Source organism: Aethina tumida, chromosome 2 (genome assembly GCF_024364675.1).
Source record: "Aethina tumida isolate Nest 87 chromosome 2, icAetTumi1.1, whole genome shotgun sequence".
In the NCBI taxonomy this organism is placed as follows: Eukaryota; Metazoa; Arthropoda; class Insecta; order Coleoptera; family Nitidulidae; genus Aethina; species Aethina tumida.
Window position 1 is genome coordinate 17,491,685 of NC_065436.1, and position 21,699 is coordinate 17,513,383.

The window sequence follows — 21,699 nt, forward strand, 5'->3', positions numbered from 1 at the left end:
CATCATTTCTATTTATTTATTTATCAAAATATATCTCTTTTGCTTCATTAATTATATTAATGCTATTTCAGCGAAATGGCCGTATTTATATTACTTCCATTTGCCAATGGGAATATTGCTAACCGTTAATATTACATTATTCACACTCACAGCCATTAAAATTCGTCAAGCAAAACGGGAGACCAAAGTACTCAAGAGAGATGATAATAGAACCACATCCGAAAACTCTAAGAAGTGAGTATAAAATGTTAATAATTTGTTTAAATATTTAAAAAGTATAGAAATTAAAACTAATTATAATGATTTGTTTAATTGTTTGGCGAAACTCATTTGCAAAACACATAAATCATAATTAAATTAAATTAAATTATATTTGAAAATGAATTTTCTATTAGACTTTGACTGTTGCCCTATGTAATAGTCATTAAGAAATAAATGATAAAAATAACTAAAACAGGTTTTTAAATAATAATCCTCACTGTGATTCATGGAATAAAATATGTGTATACAAAAAGCAATTGTAATGACACGAGATGTAATATTAATCATATTCACACTCCTACTTCTTATTTTGTATCTACTTTATACTATTAATATTAATTATTAATGAATGTTTTGTCCCTCAGATATGTGTGTAAAACTATTAACATGGTCAACAAATAATTCCAAATCTTATTTTAGTATTTTTAGGTTCAATCTTTATCTAAAACTTCTCTTTGCAATGGGTGTGAACTGGTCTTTGGAAACCATATCATGGGCCCTGGAAACATTTGCCACCGTTCCCAAAGAAATATTCTACGTCACCGACTTCTGCAATGCCATTTATGGATTACTGATATTCTTAATTTTCGTCTGTAAGAAGAGAACTTGGAAGATATTAAAGAAAAGGTATGGCTCACGTTCGTATTATAGCGCCTTCACAATTTGTTCAACAGTATCCAGAACTAGTTTGAATCTTTTTTTGATTACAACTTTTAGATTTTTGTGGATAAAACAAAAGAAACAGGTACAAGCGGTACAAACAGTGATAACCGGAAGTTCATGACTTGATAGTCTACAAGCTGCAATTTGGCAGTAAGTCATTTGAATTGGAGATATGCCACATGCACTGGGTGTTTGATCTACTAAAATTTTATTCGATAGCTTGGTCTCAATATACATATGTCTAAAATGTCTCGTATACTATTTAATTGAATGTTTGTGGTGTTTAAAGAGATTAAATGTAGTTAGAATTATAAAAAATATTGAAACCTTGCTATCTGTAAATTTATTTGAATGCAATTGGTTATGGTATATTAACTCCAATTCTAGAATTGATTTGTTAATATTTCTCTCCAATAAACAAATTGTAAATAATTACAACTTTGGTGGAAGAACTTGCTACTAACAAGCATGGATAAAGTTGCACACTAGTTTATATTTCAAGTGGTTATTCTGGTTTTTTGGATTTTGGACACGAAAATCATTTCTTTTTATAATACTATGCACTATGTATTTTTTTTAATACTATTACATCAACCTTCAATTATATTCTAATGTTTTTCAAAAATTATTATTACTAATTAAGTTTCTAAATATATTCAGCTAAGAATGGTTTAGTGTAATGGTGTGATAATATTCGGGATTATCAACAATAACTGTACCAATTTATTTCTACTATAAACCATTTTTAGAAGTTCATTTCTTTTATTGTAACATTTTCAATCGTTATAATATATATTTAACAAATAACATTTTTCAGATATTACCAATTCCTTGGAAGATCTCACTTGGCACACAGCATGAGTACCACCAACCAGAGTACCAGGATAACGAGTGTTTCAATAAGTGATGCTCCTACTAATGGTGAAATGAGAAATGCTGAATCCATACGTTTATCCAAAAGAGCAAATTAACGAACATAATCAAAAAATCTTTGTGGTAAAACATTAAGGAGTTTGAATTTAATCCCAGACAGTTCGTATTTTATTCATACCTGTGTATAAACATTAATAATTATGCTTGAATTTAGTAATACAAAACATATTTATTCGTGTTAGTTATCAATTAATTTATTAAACATATGTTCGTTAATTTATATGTATTTTTCGAAATAATTTATTTTATTAAAATAAATTAAAATCTGGAGCGAAAGTACAATAATAAAGTAAAAAACTGCGTAGTTTTTGAATTATGATAAACAGATAATGGCTTTCAAGTCTAAAACATATAAGCCAATATACTTCCAAAAAATTTTACTTGCATTACCTAGTCAATATTTTGTAATTTTAGAACTTAAAACATATATACATTTAATTAGCATTTACATGTTTCTTGGAATTTTATTCGAATATCATTAAGAAACAGAAATTAAATCATTTTTAACTATCATTAATGCTTATAAACATGACAATTACTTATATAATAGATATACATATATTTGTAGGTATATTAATGTGTTGTGTTTTTATTATTTTCATGTTACAGACCAAAATATAGAAATATACATTCAAAATATAGTATTTTTATATACAAGTTTAGTTTATTAAGGTTTATCTGAGATCCGTTTTTTGTATTATCTCAAAATATATTAGAGTATTAAATGGTTACATAATCTTTGACACTTGTCTTAATGGTTGTTAAAAATTAATGCACGCATTGTATTTATATGTGTTACAGCTACGGATTATTTTATTAGTAGTAGTTTCGTAAGTACCTTTCACCATTTACTTTCTATGCACACTTATTATAAATAAAATATATATTATATAGACTCATCATATATTATGGATTATTCTGAGAATGTTTCATATAAAGTAGGGGTTGTTGCAATGTGCAAATTTGATTCTGCTTTAGCACCAACATTTAAAAATCAATTGATAATATAAAATATTTTTTAGATATTTGTCGTTCATTTGGCTATTTTTATTCCTTCACATATTGGTCTCATCCCCAAATTATTTTACTTATCAATATCATATCATATGTATTCACCTTATATTTTAAAACTTTGTTTTAATTTATTTTGATTCTGTATTCTTAAAAATTGTGGAATTTAAGAATTCTAGATAAATGTTATTTAGAAGGTGATAAACTAAAACATTTAGGTAGGTAAATACAATACTATATTATTAAAATTGTTGTTTTATTACAAATTATATTTACACCTGTATATCTAAAAAAACTAAATCTAAACTAAGCAAAAGCATCTTCACGATCAGCTCCAGCCCCATCACCATCTTCTAATGAGGAGAAATTTAAGAAATGAGCTGGTCTGTGAACTTCATGATAAAACTCCTTAGGATTAGCTAATTGTAATTCGTACTTCATACTTGGATCGTGACGTACACCTAAAATAAAGGATAAAATGAAAATTAACTTTATGTTCAATATAAATCTTTTTACATGACACTTACCCATGAAATTGTAATTCCATGATCCTTGCGACGGCACCATAAAGAATCCCAGGAATCTGTCCGACAGCAACATCTGAACCTTTTCATAATGGCTGGGCAAATATCCCTTTGGATTGTTTCCTTTGTCAGTATTTTGTCGGCCCCACTCAAAACCTGAAGGGGTCAACTTGTACGCCGTCAGGGAACATGATCCCGGAGTGAACGAACAAGTGATAATAACCGTCTTTTCGCCATCCCATGTGGGATTGTCAGACATCAGCTTGGCGTGTGTGGTAATATCCTGAGGGGAAAGTTGGGGTAATTCATTGGGTTGAGTATGAATCCAACCCAGGGGCTCCATGTCCTTCAAGAACGGATGATTTGGTGGTGTGTTTGGTATGTGCACTGTCTGGTGAGTGCCCCACTGAGGTGGCAGCACCAAGCAGCGCAATTCCTTAACTTGAGGATTGTCTGGAGGGCTGACGCCGTAGAGGAATGCGCAAATCTGCAAAAAAATAGTAATGAATGGCTTGGCTTATTATAATTGCAACATAAATCAATCATGGTGAAGTTATTCAGATATGCAGTATCCAACTAATGCCTTATTGACCTACGTCAACGTCAGAATTAGTTGTCAGCCCACAGTATTGACTGATTTCAGGACCCCTGCGAATTTCATCACAATAACTACTAATTTCAATCTGTATATAAAATATAAATTATACTTACTTGTGCACGAAGGTCCGAGATGGTAACAAACTTCTTGAGGACATTCTTCGGTAAAATGTAGGTGTAACCGGTTTCCTTAATGTCGTCGGAGCTCACATAAATGTGATTGGTACGTAAATGTAAGTTGGTGGCCGAAATAGCTCTAACTCTCCATTCAGTTTTAGAACTGAACGTTTGAGTTTCGTAATTACTGGTCGTGCTCGTAATAATTTCGTCACCGTGCTTATTAACTGTCTTTGTAGTTGTTGCCGTAAGTTGCGACTGTTCCTTGGTTTGCTTCTCGATTTCGGCGATTTGTTGTCTTTGGGCAGAGGGTGCGCTGATTTCCATACCAAGAATGATATCTCGAATTTCCGACTGTGTAAGTGAGGCCACATTGACGCTAAAATTATCAAAACATTGTAACATCAACAAAAATAAAATGCCATAAATACATACTTATTTTTCTTTCCATAATCGGCCAAAATTAAATCCTTAAGTTGGACTTCAACTTTAATCCATTCATCATCAGATAAAGTGGGCCAAATATGGTGTGGCTCAGTAATGGTGGTCTTGTCCGGTTTTAAAATTACTTTGGTCCTTTCGGTATTCACATGCAGAGCTCTTAAAATCAAAATCAATCTGGAGAATGCAGTGTATGAAGAAATCGTCTTCAGCCAATCGTCATAGAGATTGAAAAGCACCATTTGAGGTTCAGTAGCTTTCAATATCAAATCGCCAAACTTCTCGATTTTCAGACAAGCTTGGAACGGCAGTTGCAACTCGGATCCTTTGATGACGATATTGGGGAAGTCCAAAAGATGCACCTCCAAAGGATCCAACATGCCCTTTCTTGTCACAATAATCTGCTTGGGCTGTTCTTCAACAGGTAGTGATCTAATCAAGGCAGCAACTTCTTCGGCTGTTTTCCATTTGGCTAACTAAAATTTTTCTAAATTAAACAGTGTAAAGACAAATATGAATAATTAAATTTACAATTAATAATGGTCTTTACTGTTCATAAAAGAGAAAAAAAAAATTAACTTACTTGTCCCAAACGTTTCTGACCAGCCCATACTGACGTATGAATGATCTTCAAGAAGAGCTGTCCAGTACGTGGGTTAAAGATAAAGATTGCGCCGTTAATGGGCTTGGTTGTTAAATTTCCTTCGAAAGTTTTGTGAATTGTTACACGATAGACGTTGGTGTCATCAACAAACCAAATGATTTGATTCGAGAACAATTCTCCGTAATTCTGACTCGAAAGATAAGGTTCTGTAGGTTCACTGGAATACAACTGCAAGGCCTTTCGAATACGTTCACGTAACACATACAAGGCTGGATTCGCCTTCATAATTTTGGCCATGGCCTGTTGGATCAATGGTTTACATCCTGGGAACCAATTACCGTAAGCACTGTGCAAATTATATGCCAAATCAATGGCAATCAGCACCCCTGTTGGTGATGGGTATATAGACATGTTATCTGTTGTGTAATCCAAGAATTTGGCCCTAGCATAACGTTCTACGTCGTGTGAATCGTAGTCACCCCATCTGAGTTGAACATCAATCCAATATTTTTGGGTTGTAGTATTATCCATTGTATCCCTGTGAAAAAATACGGTGAGATAATGTGGGACATTCATTTAAGGAAGGACTCACTTTGTGTCTGCCAACAAGGAAGGTCTTGACACATTCCACTTATATGCAGAGAACAGAAGTATATCGGCGCAAGACGAATTCATTTTGTATGATTTCCTAGGATGAATAGTTTCTTTTTGCACCGTCTCGATTTCCAGTGCGTCCAGTTCTTGATCAAACACCTGACACAAATCCATAACAATAGACTCGTGTACCTTTTGCCACAAGTGAGCTCTGAATATTTGGATGAGGGAGATCTTCAGCGTGGGAATTTTACCGTGCATGAAAATACCAGTCAAATCCAGTTGCACCTGGAAACCAACATAGACGTTGGCTCTGTTGATTGTTGGGGACCACCATAGGGTAAAACGACGGTTAGGAATCTGATTCAAACCGGAACGCTGGGCGTTGGTTAGCTTCTTGTATTTCATCGATTCTTCAAAGCCAGAAGCTTTTTCCCTGAAAAGAGACGATGTGTTATTAATAAAAATGTTATAGAAGCATTCATATGTTGATTTAATACTATTGGTTCAGAAAAGCAGTATCCAACTAATGCCTTATTGACCTACGTCAACATCAGAATTAGTTGTCAGCCCACAGTATTGACTGATTTCAGGACCCCTGCGAATATCATCATATTTGAATTGGTGAGGGTAGTTGAATTACTGTCATACTGAAATGTACAAAACTTACCAGAAAAGACCTTCCCATGTGGGGAAATATGTTCCCTTAAACAGGGTGTGTTCCAAAATGCCTTCGACACCCCCCAAAGCTTGAATCATGTCTGTTCTGTAGTTGTTCAAGTTCCACAGTTTACCGTCATGTCTCTGGTGAGTCCACCAGAAGGGATTCTGCTTAAGTACTTGATACTGTTTGAATTCAGTTCTGATCCTCCAGCCTTTGTCGTACGCCAATGTGTGCCTGTCCTTTTGGAACAACGTATTGATCCTCGGAATACCTCTGTCCCAAGAATCTTCCAAATCTTCTAAAGTCAGTCTTCTATTTTGAGCGTTGGCTTCTTGTCGTTTGAGAGCATATTCTGCCCATACTCTCTGCGAGTCAATGAACTCCGATTCCCACGGTTGGATGTATCTGTATAAATTGGGAATGAGCTGATCTTCGTCGTGGCTCATACCAGATCTGAAATGGGTAATGCCCACGTCCGTCTGTTTTGACCACCGCAAGTCGGATTGTGGGATTAACACGTGACCCATCGACAGCATACCCAATCCACCCAATTCTTTGGGTGTGTAAAACACAACAGGTGGAAATCTGCTGGGCATTTTCGAGTTCAAACCGATCTTAATACGGGTTTGAATTTTGTTTTCGCATTTTACGAGCAGATCTAACAATTCTTGGGTGTTAACAACTGCTTCTCTGAAGTAGGTCATCAGACCAATAAGGGCGGTATTCCATTTGTTAACGATCTGAAACAATTATTTATATGAAAATTAGATACTTATTCGTAATATACTTGTCTGTATTCAATGTTTGTTGTGGAATATGTACCTTGGTAAACGTGGTGGAACCAGAGGCCATCAAAATTTGACGTACTCTGTTATGGAATCTGGACATTGACTCATCATCAACCCTCAAGAAGCACTGAGCAGTCCTTTCTTTGCTACCTTCATGCTGCAAATTCCAAACTCCATCCCTATGGGTGAATTCATCGTGTTGAGTGCGACACTAGAAATACAAACACATTAAGAATAATATAGGAAACAAAATTTGTTCAAACTTACTTTTGGCAGAATTCTACATTCAAATCCTGACATATTAAACAAGAGATTAGGATTATCTTTAGAATAGACACTGACAAAGCTGTTTTCCCATTGAATAGTAGTCACTGATCTTGGGAGACGATTTTTGATGTCCCAGAATACAGCCCTACCAAGATTTACATCATGTTTCATAAGACGCATTCTCGCATCTCTGGGCCAGCACTTCTTGTTATTGTACCCCACAATATTTTCATTGTTGGGATCAGGATGTTCTGTCAGGTATCTCTGGATTAAATCTTTAGCTTCCTCAGCCGAAAATCTGGAAATAAACGATATTAAAAAATGAGTTGGATGTTATAAAACTTACATACCTGAAGAACATGTGTATTTTATCAACATATCGACAGTATAATCTAATCGGATGGCATGTTTCTGTGGCGACATCTTGGAACGTCAAGAAATCGTTGGGCATTTGAGGAGGTCCAGCCATTTCACTGGCTCTTTGCAGACCCAGCACCAACAGGTCCAATACTAATCCATAATATTGGCTAATGAACGAGGCAAATTGTAAGCCTCTTATAATGCCGTAACTGTTTGTGTGGTTCATGTCCTTGTAATTGATCACCACGTTGTTCTTGGCCGTCATGTAATCAGCGATGTTGTGATCGACGATTAGACGTAACAATCTGTTCAGCAGAGTCAAATCGATTTTTTCGTACAATTTTTCAAATTTAGATTCCAGAAGAACGTTGCATTCGCCCTCGTTGACGTCCCAAACGTCCTGAAGATTGTTAATTCCCTGACACCACTTGTATACAAGTAATGGTGGTGGTTCCGTATCTGCAGGTTTAATCCATGGTGGGAAAAGTCTTCTTTTGTCAGCTTCATACCACAAATATTGATCTAAATATGCGTCTGTTATTTTTTCTAGCGGTTCTACGTCATATACTGGGATAAGATGGCTGTATAAATCCATGAACTCAATACCGACTTCCTTAAACGCCCTCTGAGTCAGCAAATGACGCTTAATTCTGGACAATGCCTCGTGAGGATTGTCATAGGCCTGCTCAATCAAACCCAACTCTTCTCTTTGGCTTTGATTCAGCCTAGACTTTACACTGTAGGCTTCCTTTAGTCTTTCAAGAGCCAAAATCAGCAGTTTTGTGTCGTGCTTGTATGATAGGGGAGGGAAAGGAATTGGTGCAAATCTCCTTGATTCTAACCAATGCACTGTAGTGGTATAGATTGCCACAGCTTCTTCAGGAGAAATATATGGTCCATCCTGTTGACATTAAATCGTTAGTTGGGTGCTGAAACAAGTATGTCTATAATTACCTTTAGGTAGTTGTGTTGGCGTTCTTGTTCAGCTTTGAGATACAATCTTGTAAGTCGTCCCAGATTTTTCTTACACACGGTTTTATCAACAGTGGCTCCCCTTCTTATTCTTTCTCTGTTGTAATGGGCGGTGTTAGTCCACCAATCGGCTTTCATTTTAACATAACGTAAAATCATATTTTCAATGGGAATAGGTAAGCCAGGTACCTTAAAAATTAAAATCACGTAAGAAAATGAACCTAAATATCAAGAAATTGGTTTCAATTAAGTTAAATTCAGTAACGCTTATATCCAACATTTCCTTAACAGATCTAAAATCCGTTAGAAAATGTTGTCAGTCCACAGTCTCAACTGATTTCAGGACCCCTGCGCGACTCATCATAAAATAAACCAACCAAAATAAATGACGACATTAATTAAACTTACCTTCCAAGGAATGTTGGCCTTCCAACATCTCCAAGCTTCTGACAAGTGTTGCAAAATGGTTCTAGCTTTGTTTTGCTTAATACCTTCAGGCATCATATCCACAATGTCGTGCATTACCGAAGCTCTCAATTCAAGATCAAAGTGCGACTCTACTCTTTGCTTAGTAACGGTTTTAGCAACTCCTTTCGAGTGACGACCTTCGAATTGACGAGAAAGCAAATTGCCAAGCCAACGTTCCAGAAGAGGCGTGATTCCTCTCATAAAGAACAGCCACACCCTCCATCCTGGGGCCCAGAAGCCACAACCTGGACCTTTACCAACAGGTCCCTAAATAAAAGTAAATTTTCAGAAATCTAATTAACATTTCAAGTGGTTATACTTACAGTGTTGAAACGGTAATACACAAGATGTTTCAAATCTTTGCACATACGAATTTGTCTCATAAGTTTATATTTGTATCTGTACATTCCAGTCAGTTGACCAACATGAGCAAAAATATACTGCAAACCATCAGAGAGTTGGAATGCGTCCACGTTGTTTAAACGATACTGCACATGGGAATCGATTATTAACTTTGTTAGACGCAAAATTTCACGACACAAGTGAAAAGCTGCAAATTAATTCACATTAATCTTCTGGTAATCATCAAATTAAGGCTGGGAATAATAATTACCATTTCCGAAACGAGACTTCTTTCTCTCCTTGGTGGTTAAAGTCTTGACTGGTTTCAAGTTGAAATTATAATCCAAGTGAAGGTAATTCAAATTTTTTCTGTGAATCAACAGATTCAACATATTGTAACCTTGTCTACAAACTTGTAGTCCAGCTTCCACCCAATCAAGTGTTGTGGTTTGGAAGAACTTTGTAGATTTGAATGATCTAAACAAGTAGCGCTTCTTCTGAGGCTTGGGATGCCTGTGTTTTAAGGCATTCAAGACATAGTACTTCAGCAACTTCTGGTAACTGACACGGACCTTCACTGGTTGCCCAGGTGGACAATGTTCCATATACCAGGTCTTAACCAAAGGTACGTCTATGGCTCTCCTACATCTGCCTGAACGAAGATTGAATGGTCTGGGAGCCCACAGAAGGGCAATACCATTGGCGGTATTATCTGTATATAAGGGAGTTTCTTGTAAAAATGGCTGAACAGACTCTGGAAGGATGTACTCCTCATCATCCTCTGGGAGAGGTTCCAAACTTTTTACGGCATGTCTATGCGATATTGGATTGATTAACGGATCGAAGTAAAAGGCCGGCAAGTCAGGATCTTCGGTCTTAATATAAACAACATTAGGAGCATGATACCTAAAATAAATTTCAATAAATAACGTGGATAAAAAATTATGTCTGCTTCATTATTTGTTTGTAACTTATCAGCATTCTCATTTTTAACCTTTACAATGACAACCAATATCAATTACAAATTTATATACCACATTCCTAGCACATTCATTTCACGATATAAAATGAACATAAAACTTACGTGGATAAATAATTAAAAATTATACAAATAAAACGTACCAAGACAGATGAACAAAATGTGGCATGTTGTTGTACAAATACGGGAACGCTATCCTATATTCTGTCCTTATTGGCTGGCGAATTATAATTTTATTAATGTCGTTGAATTCGTTCCAGTCTTCATCGCTGAATAAAATAAAAAATAAATATTAAGTAAAAACTCAATTACGTCAAATACTCACGCTGGATTCATATCCTTTATCAGTGGTTCAAATTTCGGACCACCGGGAATAGCCATGTTTAATGCTTTAGCTGTGAAGAAGCTTTTGGTGTCAAACAAATAAAAATAATTATTGTCAACCAGATCAGTCAGTAGCTGATTGGCTAGACGATATAAGGTTGCCATCATGGGTAAAGATAAGTTCCATTTTCTATATGTGGGTCCATTGACATATTTTGAACCAACCAAAGGCTTGTGATCATAAAACCACTTTGCAATAGCTGAATCTTCCTCAGCATCCAGTTCAATTTGTATGGCTTCCAGAGGTTCAACATCCAAAACGTTATCAGCATAATCTAATGGAGGTTCCTCATCATCAAATGGAGGGAATCTCATTCTTTTAAAATGTCTACGATCACGTTTTTCTCTTCTCATCATGATCCACATAGTACTAAAATATTTAGGTAGTTGTTAATAAAGTATTTAGTAGAGTATAGCAAAGCTTACCCCCATTGTGCAATGTAAATTGGCTCCACAACCCAAGGAATTTCATTTACAAAAGTGATAGCTCCTGTGATATGATACAGAACTTTGACATCTCTTATTTGTTCCCAAGGCATGGGCATGTTTTCTAATAACTTCATTACAGCATGGGGCATATATTTCAATGCTCTAAAATAATATAGGAAATTATTTTAATTGATATATTATATTTTATACATGTTCTTTGTCCATTTGTGAAGTTATTCAACAAATTTTTATTACTAATTAATTATGGGAAGAAATACTTAATTGTTATTACAATTAATTGTGGGAAGCAATACTTTTATAAATACATGTACTTCACATGATGAAATTGAATTCAATTAATGGTGACAAGTTAATATTATCAGGTCACTTTTTTAATGTTTATTTTCAATATATAATATTGTTATAATAATGTAATAAAATTAGTTGTATAATAAATATTATAGATGTCTTGTGAAAAATAACATGTAATAAGCAGCTACTTATTGATTTAATTTTTTTCATATGATAATGTTATTGGAAATGTGGTTAAGGTCCTTAATAGTTTCTTCATATTCACTTATTTATGTTTTATTATATTTATTAAGAAATCATGTAATATAAACATAAAAATGTGAAACAAATTTGCAAATGTCTGTATCCATAAACAAATGTTTGGAAAATAATTTATTTTTAATACTACTACATAAAATTGTGGCAAACTGGTAATATTTATATATTTTTAATATCTGTATTCATTTTACATATATTACAAGTACTATTAATTTTACTTGCATGCAGATTTCTGCTATTTAAAGTGACTTGTCTCTTTATAATATGAGACTCTGTTATTGTAAATATACATATTTTTAGCAACTATTACTTACCCCAAATATACTCTTTTATCATGTCTATATTTTCTGCTGCTCATGTCACCATGGTCCCTAATAATCTTTCTGATATGCTCAGGTGGCATATCCTCTTTCTGTGCTTCTACAAAGCCAAGCTTCCTCTTGTCGGCAAACCGTTTTGATTGAAGTTGATGCCATTTTTGTGCTAATTAAATTTGAACACATACTAAAGTTACAACGTTTTTTAAATAGTAGTCACCTACCTTTTTCTTGCAACTTATCCTCTGTAACTACATCTGATTTTGGATGAGGTGGAGGCATCTGCTGTTGAAGAGCTTGGGCATGGGCTTGGGCAGCAACAGCCTGTGCTTGTGCATGTGCGGCCGCAATTTGCTGCTGGGCCATCAGCCAGGGGTTGGGCCCAAGGAGATAAGGCGGTATAGACATTTTAGTCTAAAAAAATTAATAACCGTGAGTGTAAACTACACACTTTGAGAAGGTTATGTTTTCACCGACAACAATATCACTAAACACAGCTACCACACAATCGCTCACTGATTAATATGCATTTAATTTACCTTTTCTGTCCTAGTTTTGTAGTTAAACGAATAACATAATGCGTTGTATTAATTTTTAAAACGTTTATCAACGTACTTATGCCGCATCAAAGCTAAGCAAAGATGTAAAATGAAAGTCCCTAAATCGCCAAACAAAACTCTTCTTCTTCTTCTACCTCGTGTTCAGAGCGTAGAATATGGCAGACAGGCAAACTCAATTTACCGCGCTAGGTAGAGATACAAATTAATCTGATGACGTCACACCCTCTATCATGGTTGCGTACTGTCTCTGTTGCAGTTCATACGAGAATGAGGGTAAGTGAGATAAAAGAATTACGGGTAAAAATATTTAAACACTGATTTCAGTGTAATTTAAGTGAGTGTAAATTTCTCAAAAACAGTTAAACAGTTGCTTATTTGGGAAATGCAAATGTTTTTTCGTAGTTTTCATAAAAAAAAACAAATTTTCACTGAAATATGCCGTTCCCTAGTTATATTGCTCCATTACATTTTGCAATGTAAGTATAAAATGGTATTTTTTAACCTATAAGATATAAAAATTTTTTTACTAAATATTGACATTTGATTTTATATATAAACATATTTTTTGTTCTTATATAAGTGGACCAAATGTTCTTCATAAAACTTTTGGCCCATATATTTACTAAATTTCTAGTTATTTTTTATAATTATTTTTATAAAAAAACTATGAAGAAATCATCCACTTCATTTAAAAAAATTAAAGAGTAAATTCTACTTTTATATTATTAATAGCTATTAAATTATTATTATAATTAATTCTACTATTATATTTTTAATAGCCATCAAACTGTAGTGATATTTTAATATATTTTACTGAATTGAAGAATTGATTTAGCTCATTAACTTCTATGGACAAATATTTTTTTTAATTCTCTCTTCTATTTTTATTTAATCTGGTGAAGTAAATATATTTTACTGCTTTTGTTTTTGTTAATTTCCTTCATATTTTCTATCATAATTTATTCCAATACAATAGATAATAAGTATAAACATTTTTAATTGCTCATGAATAAACTGGTTACTTCTACTTAATGTAAAACGTTGTAAATTGGACGTGCTGTATATGCTTCCTTTTAATCTTAACAATGATATTTTTCAAATAATAAAACGTAGATTACTAAATTAATACTTTATTGTAACGTAGTTGAATATAAATAAAACATAAGCAAATAATTTACATAAAATTGACTCTATCACATCAGTATCCTATAATAACTGTACAAAAATAAGTTAAAACCTAAATCTATACATAAATTAAGTACTCCTAATAATCGCGACAATCACAAACTATCTAATATCGCTGAGTGATTTGCCTGATCCAGTCGAGATAGTGAGCAACTTTAACGTACACTCCAGGAACGCCTGGTTGACCACAGCCAATACCCCAACTGACAACACCAACCACTTGCCAGGTACCTCCACGTTCACAAACCATCGGACCACCTCCGTCTCCTTTGCATGCATCTTTGCCTTCTTCGCCACCGGCGCAAATAAATCCTGGGTGCAACTGGAAGTCGTATCCCAGTCTGGTTTGTTTCATTTGTCTCTCACAAATGCCGTGATTAATAATTGGCACATCGACCTCCTTAAGAATGTTTTGGTATTTGCCGAAGTCTCCAAAAGCATCTTTTCCCCAACCGGTGGTCCAACATCTTGTGCCTGTGTAGTCGTCGTGTGGATTTGGCAAACAGGCGGGGCTGATGTGTGGGTGTTTGGTCCAGTCTACCGGTTTGTCCATTCGTAGAACAGCCAAGTCGTTGTAAAGCGTTCCAGCGTAGAATTCAGGATGGACCTGGACCAGCGAAACATCTCTTTCGATGTACGGATAGAATTCCACATCGTGGTTTACGTCCCATTCACCAAGACGAACTCTCAAGTCATAAGGGGTGTAACTGTGAAAATTATTTTCATTAAAAATCAAAATAATTAATCCACAACTTAATCATCTTACCTTTTAACGCAGTGAGCTGCAGTAATGATGTGAAGGGAGTCGATCAGTGTACCACCACAAACGTACACGCTTTCTTTGGGATCTTTCTTTAAGATTGCAACTTGCCATGGGTATTCTCCAAATTCACTGTCTCCGTCAACATAGACTGGATTCTTGATGCGGCCATTGATGCCCTGTGAATGTCTGGTACCGCATTGTCCTCTTAAGTTTGCACTTGGAGCAGGAATGTTTGGTCTATATGGTCTTTTACAGCAAACATGTCTGGGTCCACATGTTTGAGGTCTTCCAAAAGTATTACCGTAAAATGCTTGACGCTGTGTAGAAAGATAATTGTTAGAAAACATGCTTTTTATATAATATATAAATTTAACATTTCGTATTACAGTACCTTAACAGATTTCGACTGTTTAGGTTCGTCTTCAGTAATGTCTCGTCTTTTTCTATTTGAGGGAAACTTTATTTGATTACTTGAATGATATGATCCAAGACTTTTACCACCTCGTGTAGTTGAAATTCTATCAGAGCGTGCTTTTTCACCTTCAAATTGAATTTGATTTTGACCACCATAATAATTGGTACCTTTATTATAAAGGTCTTGAATTTGTTGTAGTACACTATTACCATCGACATAATTATTAGTTCCATTATCATATGATCTACCCGAATAGTAGTCTCCGTAACCACCATAACCACCATAGTTAAGGGGATCATCATAATAATGACCTGCATGGGAGGAATGACCATAATGACCGTGATGACCATCATCAACGTAAAAGTTTGGTGGCCCATGATGATCATGAGGTGCGGGATGGTCGTGGAAACTAAGACCGTGGTGATCAAAATGTTCTGGTGGTCCTGAGGGGCCTACCGGACCTGAAGGTCCGAAAGAATCATGAATAGGTCCCGGTGGTCCATGAAAATCATGAGGAATTGGCCCGTGAAAATCATGTTCAGGTGGTCCGTGATAATCATGAGAAATTGGCCCATGAAAATCTGAAGGTTCACGATATACCTCGGGTCCATGACCGTAATGTTCATAGGGATGATAACTGGGTTTGTGCAAGTGATAGTGTTTATGCTTATTGAAGACAACAGCCTTTTTGTAGTGAAGCAAATCTTCAAACTTGTTTACAAGATAATTATTCGGAGTGACATGCAAATTAACGAATGGCTTAACGATTTTTTCACCGTAATCGTCTTTTTCTACTTGGACAGAAATAAGGGGGTTTACAGAAACAAGACCGAGATTTATACCGGCACCTCCGATAGAATTTCCGTAAGGATTGACAAAAGGATTTGGACCATAAGGGTTTATTGGATATCCACCGCCTCCTTGTTGGGGTAATCCGAAAGACACACCAAAAGTGGGTTTAATTTTCTTGTTGTTATATGATCCGTAAGATTGTCGCTGTAAAAAGGGAATGGAATAACTATTTGTCGTCTGAAGAGTATTGTCTTAGTGTCCAGCACCCACACGTTTAGTATACTTTAACTTTTAGTGAATTTAGAACTTGGGATTGAGGCGGTGGTGATCAATAGGAAACATCTTTAACCTAGAACAGTATGTCTGTACACGTTAGTCACAGGGTCGAAAATCCATAAGGTTTTATAAAACAGTTATTATTGTTAATCATTAGTTACTAACGTTTGTTTTTATATAACATTTCATTGAAATTTGATCAGGTATAATAAGTTGTATACTTACAGCTTCAGCTTTTTCTTCCTTCTTTTGCACTGGAGCTTCACGCTTGCTAATTTTCTTCTCTTCAGATTTCTCTTCCACAGTAACAGTCGTATTTTTGCTAACATCTTTAGGAACTCGGATGACAGACATAGTACCATTACCATCTGTGATCACACGCTCTTCCTCAGCAGCAATGTCGCTCTTCAAATTTCTAGGATCCAGAGGCAGAAGTAAATCATCTTTACGGCCTATCACGTCATGCGAAGGACATTGATCATATGGGACGCAAACACAATCGTAGTTTTCTGCCCGAGCTGATTCCAAGCCTTGGTATTTATCGGCGTAGCTAGATTGCAAATAATTTGAGTTACCGGAACTCAAACTCAATTCCTTTTTGTACAGTCCGGAAGATCCATATGATCCCACAGATGCTCCAAAACTGTTTCCTCCGAATGATTGGGCCCCAAAGTTTTCAGTTACAGGTTTGACAGATTGTTGGAATGATCCAAGTCCACCTCCTACTGAGCTTCCATAGTTGGCTATAGATTGGCCACCATAAGAACCGCCATTAAGTCCCGATCCACTGAAACTGTTGAAGCCTGATCCGCCGATTGTTAATCCTGGTTTTACACTGCTGAAGCCGGTGTTTATGCCGGTAAATCCACTGGAGCCGGAAAAGCTTGATTGCTCTAATGGGGCTCCTCCCAATCCTGGGCTTGTAGCTGGATTAAATGCTGATGTTTGGGTGTGATGAACGGCGTTTGTTCCAAAACTTCCAAAACTAGATTGCGAATTTAAAACTGCTTCAGAAGCTGATGCGGCAGCCGCAGCGGCAACTGGTACGGGGTTGACGATTACAGTAGGTGCCTTGTTGCTTCCTTCCAGATTGTGATGGTAATGATGGTGGATATGTTCTACCTTTTCTTTTTTATCTCCAATAATTACTTTGTCCTTTTGGATAAAAGAGTTCAAACTGCTGGGGTCGAATTCGTAAGGGATGTCGTCGAAGCTTCCGGGCTTAACAAATTCATGGCCATCATCATAAGTTTCGAAAGGTGGTTTACTGTAAATGGGTTTGCCTACAGGTGGTGGTCCGTATCCACGTCTTGGGGGCTTGTTAGGAGCAAAATTAGTTGGTCCAGGCCCAAACTTATTGGGTGGAGATGGTGGACCGAATTTAGTTGGTGGTGGCCCGAATTTTGGTGGTGGGGGTCCGAATTTATTTGGGCCAGGGGGACCGAATTTTCCGGGATATGGCATAGGTTTTGGTGGGCCGTAATAGCCGCGTCCGCCTTTTACTGGAATTGTTGGGATCGGTTGACCGACCGGATTAATAGCCACGGGTTGTGCATAGATAAGTTCTTCTGGGGAGATATAGGGACGTTTTCCTTCGACTCCTTCGTCACATTGCATCAATCCCAAATTGCAAAGCCTTTCTTTGATTATGTTTCGTGCTTCTCCATCATCGCCCTTTTGAATAGCTTCTTGTACGTTGGGGTCACTGTATACCTCGTCGTATCCTTCTAAATTTCTGCCTTCTCTGGTCGATACCAGAATGTTGTCAACGATTTTCTCGATTTGTTCAGTATTGTTGTATTGTACAGCTTGTTCAGAGTAGTCGCTTGACGATCCTTGTATTTCATATTCTAAATTACTTTGTTCTTCAACTTGTTTCGGTGCTTCTGGTTTCTTATCACTTTCCCAGTCCCAAGCTGTAACCTGAACGCTACAGGTGTGGAGCAGCAAAAATGCCGCTAAAGCGTAAAGTATTTTCATTCTGAAATGAAGTAATACAAATTAAGAAAGTGTTTTTATACTTAAGAAAATATTGCAAAAGTGAAATTTGCGAACGCCTTCGTATAAATTGTTTTGTCGTAGGTGGCGCCTAAGATGGTACGACTAAGTAGGTCATGCTTTTACTTTCATTTGCTTTCTTCGCTTGTTTTCAAAACAGAATCACCAAGATGATGACTACGATGATGTCATATAATTGGAAAAGGGACTGAATATATTATTTGCATGAATAATATTTATCTAATTAAAATAATTTCGAATTTTAATTAAAAAATTATGCTGACAAATAAGTACCGTAAATTTTAAGAGAAGTTGAGATCAATTAAGATGTTATTGAACTACTGACCATGAACGTCAGATGCAGGAGAAAGTGTTTAACAACGTTATATTTTGTACTTAAGACAAACATGCTCTTGTATTATCTCATGCACATTACTTTCACTACATAAAGACCATTGTTTGCAAATACAACGAACAGGCAAGCCTCAAGTTTTAAAAGACTGACTAACCTTTAACTTATCCTGTTAGTTTGTTGATATAGTAAAATACTTTCTCTAGAAAATTTTATTAGTTTTCGCTTGCTTCATTTTTATTGGGTTGATAGTAATTAATGACTACTTTCATTAAACGGTACTAAAGTTCATAATTAACAAAATATATGTGAACCATAAAATTATATTTTATAGATTATATCCAACATGCTTTTAAATATGTGATAAAATATATAAAATAAATAATATATAGTATCTAAGTAATTATATAAAATTATATGGTAAATGTTATTTTTATGAAAGAACGAATATTAATGGAGCTTAGAAACATTTTTAAATAAAATTTTTGGATATGTTGTTTAAAATTAATTAAAATGTCAAAATTTTGTTTTAATTTAATTTTTAAAGTTTATATATTATAAAAATATAATCTTATATTACAGGATTATCATTAATTAAATATATAACTGTTAAATTATATTTAACATATTATTAAATTATGTTCTATAAAATAAATAATATAAAATAAAATATATAAAATTTAAAATAATAATTTTATTTAATTTATATTTGTTTCTAAAATAGTTATATATGAATATAGAAAATTTAGTTAAATAGTTCAATTATTAAACTAAAATGTATTTGTATAAAAAAATATTAAAAAAATAATTTTTGAATATATAGTCATTTAAAAATTAGTCTGGATGTTTCCTTATTAAATATGTTATACTTTAAACCCACAATATTTTCGAAAATACTAAAGAAAATTAAAAATTAAAAATAATTTTGTGTATATGAATACAAAATTATTAAACAGTTATTAAACAAAGATGTATTCGTATAAAAATAGTTTTTGAATATGTAGTTTAAAATTAATAGTAATTTAAAAATTATTGTCGTTTTCTTATTAAATATGTCAGTTATACTTTAAACCCACTATATTTTCGAAAATACTAAAGGAAATTAAAAATTAAAAATAATTGTATGTATGTGAAAGACTTGCAAAGAAATGTTAAATTATAATAAATAAAAACATATTGTCGAATTGTTGTTTACCAACCTGTATTTTTATAATGTCACTGATTAGTTTGAAGACACTGCTACACTAAAACTGAAGAACTTCTTTTCACCGGTAGATTAATATATAGTTTCCCTACTCAACGTGGGCTGTCACTTTCTATAATCCACAGTGCTGTTACTGTTATATCAGATGCTGAGATGCACTTAACTGATTTTAGTTAACACCCAGTGTGTTTATATATCGTCTTAATAAATTTTAGTAGGGGCTGATTGCGTATGGGATTTTCAGGAATTGGGAGTTGAACACGGATCTTGGGCAATAATCTTTGATTTCAGTGAAGAGTAGAAATAATAACTTGAAACATATTTTAAATTAATAATTAAGCATTATTCATTTATTGTGCAGAAATTATTGTTTTAATTCATTAAAATATTTTTGACCATCTACAATACAATAAATTATTTCTTGTATTTTTTAGACTATAATAGATTATAATATTTTGAAATTTTGATAATAAGTATATATTTCACATATTATTGTGTGAAATAAATAAATACGTAGAATTCAGGAATTAAGATAAAATAGTTAATCTTATAAAATATTAATAATAATAACAATAATTACAAAAAATAAACTATTTAAATATTTTGTTATAAAATTTATTTTCATATTCATTAACAAGAAATTGAAAATTAAAAATATATTCATATTAATTAAGTGTCAATGGTCACTTAGAGTAACCATTGTAATATTTGAATGAAAATGTTTATTAACATTTGCTTAAAATATACTACAGTATATTAATCGATATATTGATTGATAAACATAAGAATTATTTTTTTTGTAAATCATCATTTGATATAAAAAATTAATAATGTGTATGTTTATTAAAATAAAACATAATAATTAATCAGATAATTATTATAATGTCAAATTTTTAGTAAACTTTTTGTACTATTGTTGTTAAATTACTGAAGTTTATAATGTGCTTTTAAATCCACACAGTGTAAACAATGAAACGTACAATTAGTTTTAATGATGCAACTTTGAAAATTTAAAATACCATATTTATTCGTTAAAAATTAAAAAGCATAAATTAAATATGTAACAAATTTCTTTTAATATGACTCACATATTTATTGTAGGTAGAAAATGAAAAGTTGTCGTTGATGCGAGAAGTGAAATTAACATTATCAGATTATTTTGGATATTCCCATTGTTCGTACGTTTTTACAGTAGCCTGTAGTAGATGCTACTTATTGTTCTGGAATTTAAATCTGCTTTAATTAGATAGTATGGTGGAAAGTGTTTTCTTTGTATTCTAATTTATATCTTACGTTATTGACCATATTAATAAAGTAAAAGCTGTATTTTTATTCTATATGTGATAAAACCTATAAAATGATAAATATTTTTTGTAAATAATGAAAAATTGTTTAAACTATTCGTTTAATGTTATAATTTTCAATTACTATTCTATTATCAAGACATATTACACATATAATATGCATACTTTATAAAGAAACTAGTTGGGGCTTTTGTTAAAAGTATAGTGAGTGATTCAGAGAAGTTCAAGTAGGTCAAAGCCAACAATACTTTATAAACAATACGCATACTCGGAATTTTCAGTTATGCAATTCTTTATTCGACAAGTATTTAACTTTCTTCTAAAATGGATAAATTGAGGGCAGGGAATCCCGGTGTAAACCTAATGATTATATTCACAATTATGTGAGGCATTCGTGTTTAATCTGCCTTACGTAAAATATTTTCTTTGCCATAATAATGAATAAATTTGTTTATAGTTTATTTAGAGTTCTCTTGTAGGTTTGTTATTAGTTTTGTTTTTGTTTATTAATAGTGGTAGGTGGAATAATATAAATATCAGTGTTAGAAAGTTTTTACAGTTTTTG

General features: G+C 33.8%; 3 protein-coding genes across 12 annotated transcripts in view; 1 reads left to right on the forward strand and 2 right to left on the reverse strand.

The window, feature by feature from the left end:
* LOC109607085 (G-protein coupled receptor Mth2) overlaps nucleotides 1-2,142 on the forward strand; it is a 46,351-nt gene extending 44,209 nt beyond the window's left edge. For 7 of the 9 annotated variants that reach the window (XM_049963535.1, XM_049963534.1, XM_049963536.1 and 4 more), the window contains exons 5-7: nucleotides 72-234; nucleotides 682-888; nucleotides 1,742-2,142. In XM_049963535.1, coding sequence (XP_049819492.1) covers nucleotides 72-234; nucleotides 682-888; nucleotides 1,742-1,895 — 524 coding nt within the window. In that variant the 3' untranslated portion in view covers nucleotides 1,896-2,142. Of the gene's footprint in view, nucleotides 1-71; nucleotides 235-681; nucleotides 889-978; nucleotides 1,075-1,741 lie in introns of all 9 variants that reach the window. The other 2 variants (XM_049963532.1, XM_049963531.1) reach the window with 2 other exon arrangements.
* Nucleotides 2,143-3,087: 945 nt separating this feature from the next.
* On the reverse strand, nucleotides 3,088-12,928 carry LOC109606391 (pre-mRNA-processing-splicing factor 8). The gene is made up of 20 exons (XM_049963526.1): nucleotides 12,825-12,928; nucleotides 12,510-12,699; nucleotides 12,283-12,451; nucleotides 11,396-11,560; nucleotides 10,911-11,339; nucleotides 10,729-10,854; nucleotides 9,878-10,512; nucleotides 9,588-9,814; nucleotides 9,205-9,531; nucleotides 8,779-8,985; nucleotides 7,815-8,725; nucleotides 7,465-7,762; nucleotides 7,232-7,408; nucleotides 6,416-7,149; nucleotides 5,744-6,181; nucleotides 5,131-5,689; nucleotides 4,542-5,023; nucleotides 4,104-4,485; nucleotides 3,396-3,879; nucleotides 3,088-3,329 (listed from the first exon to the last, which is right to left on the reverse strand). The coding sequence occupies exons 2-20, from the start codon at nucleotides 12,691-12,693 to the stop codon at nucleotides 3,175-3,177; spliced, it is 7,089 nt and encodes a 2,362-aa protein (XP_049819483.1). The 5' UTR covers nucleotides 12,694-12,699; nucleotides 12,825-12,928; the 3' UTR covers nucleotides 3,088-3,174.
* A 1,066-nt stretch (nucleotides 12,929-13,994) lies between these two features.
* Nucleotides 13,995-19,935, reverse strand: LOC109606392 (uncharacterized). 2 transcript variants are annotated; one of them, XM_049963527.1, is made up of 5 exons: nucleotides 19,826-19,935; nucleotides 16,502-18,257; nucleotides 15,185-16,204; nucleotides 14,797-15,110; nucleotides 13,995-14,737 (listed from the first exon to the last, which is right to left on the reverse strand). In XM_049963527.1, the coding sequence occupies exons 2-5, from the start codon at nucleotides 18,254-18,256 to the stop codon at nucleotides 14,137-14,139; spliced, it is 3,690 nt and encodes a 1,229-aa protein (XP_049819484.1). In that variant the 5' UTR covers nucleotide 18,257; nucleotides 19,826-19,935; the 3' UTR covers nucleotides 13,995-14,136. The 2 variants fall into 2 exon arrangements, with proteins under 2 accessions (XP_049819484.1, XP_019878510.2); XM_020022951.2 differs by lacking the exon at nucleotides 15,185-16,204.
* Nucleotides 19,936-21,699: the final 1,764 nt, after the last annotated feature.

Coding starts and splice junctions, on each gene's coding strand:
- LOC109606391 (XM_049963526.1), bottom strand. CDS start 12,693: ATGTCTATACCGCCTTATCTCCTTGGGCCCAACCCCTGGCTGATGGCC. Junction 9,815..9,877: donor GAAGTCTCGTTTCGGAAATG/GTAATTATTATT, acceptor ATTAATTTGCAG/CTTTTCACTTGTGTCGTGAA. Junction 3,330..3,395: donor ATGGAATTACAATTTCATGG/GTAAGTGTCATG, acceptor CCTTTATTTTAG/GTGTACGTCACGATCCAAGT.
- LOC109606392 (XM_049963527.1), bottom strand. CDS start 18,256: ATGAAAATACTTTACGCTTTAGCGGCATTTTTGCTGCTCCACACCTGT. Junction 16,205..16,501: donor AGGAAGAAAAAGCTGAAGCT/GTAAGTATACAA, acceptor CCCTTTTTACAG/CGACAATCTTACGGATCATA. Junction 14,738..14,796: donor GCAGCTCACTGCGTTAAAAG/GTAAGATGATTA, acceptor TAATTTTCACAG/TTACACCCCTTATGACTTGA.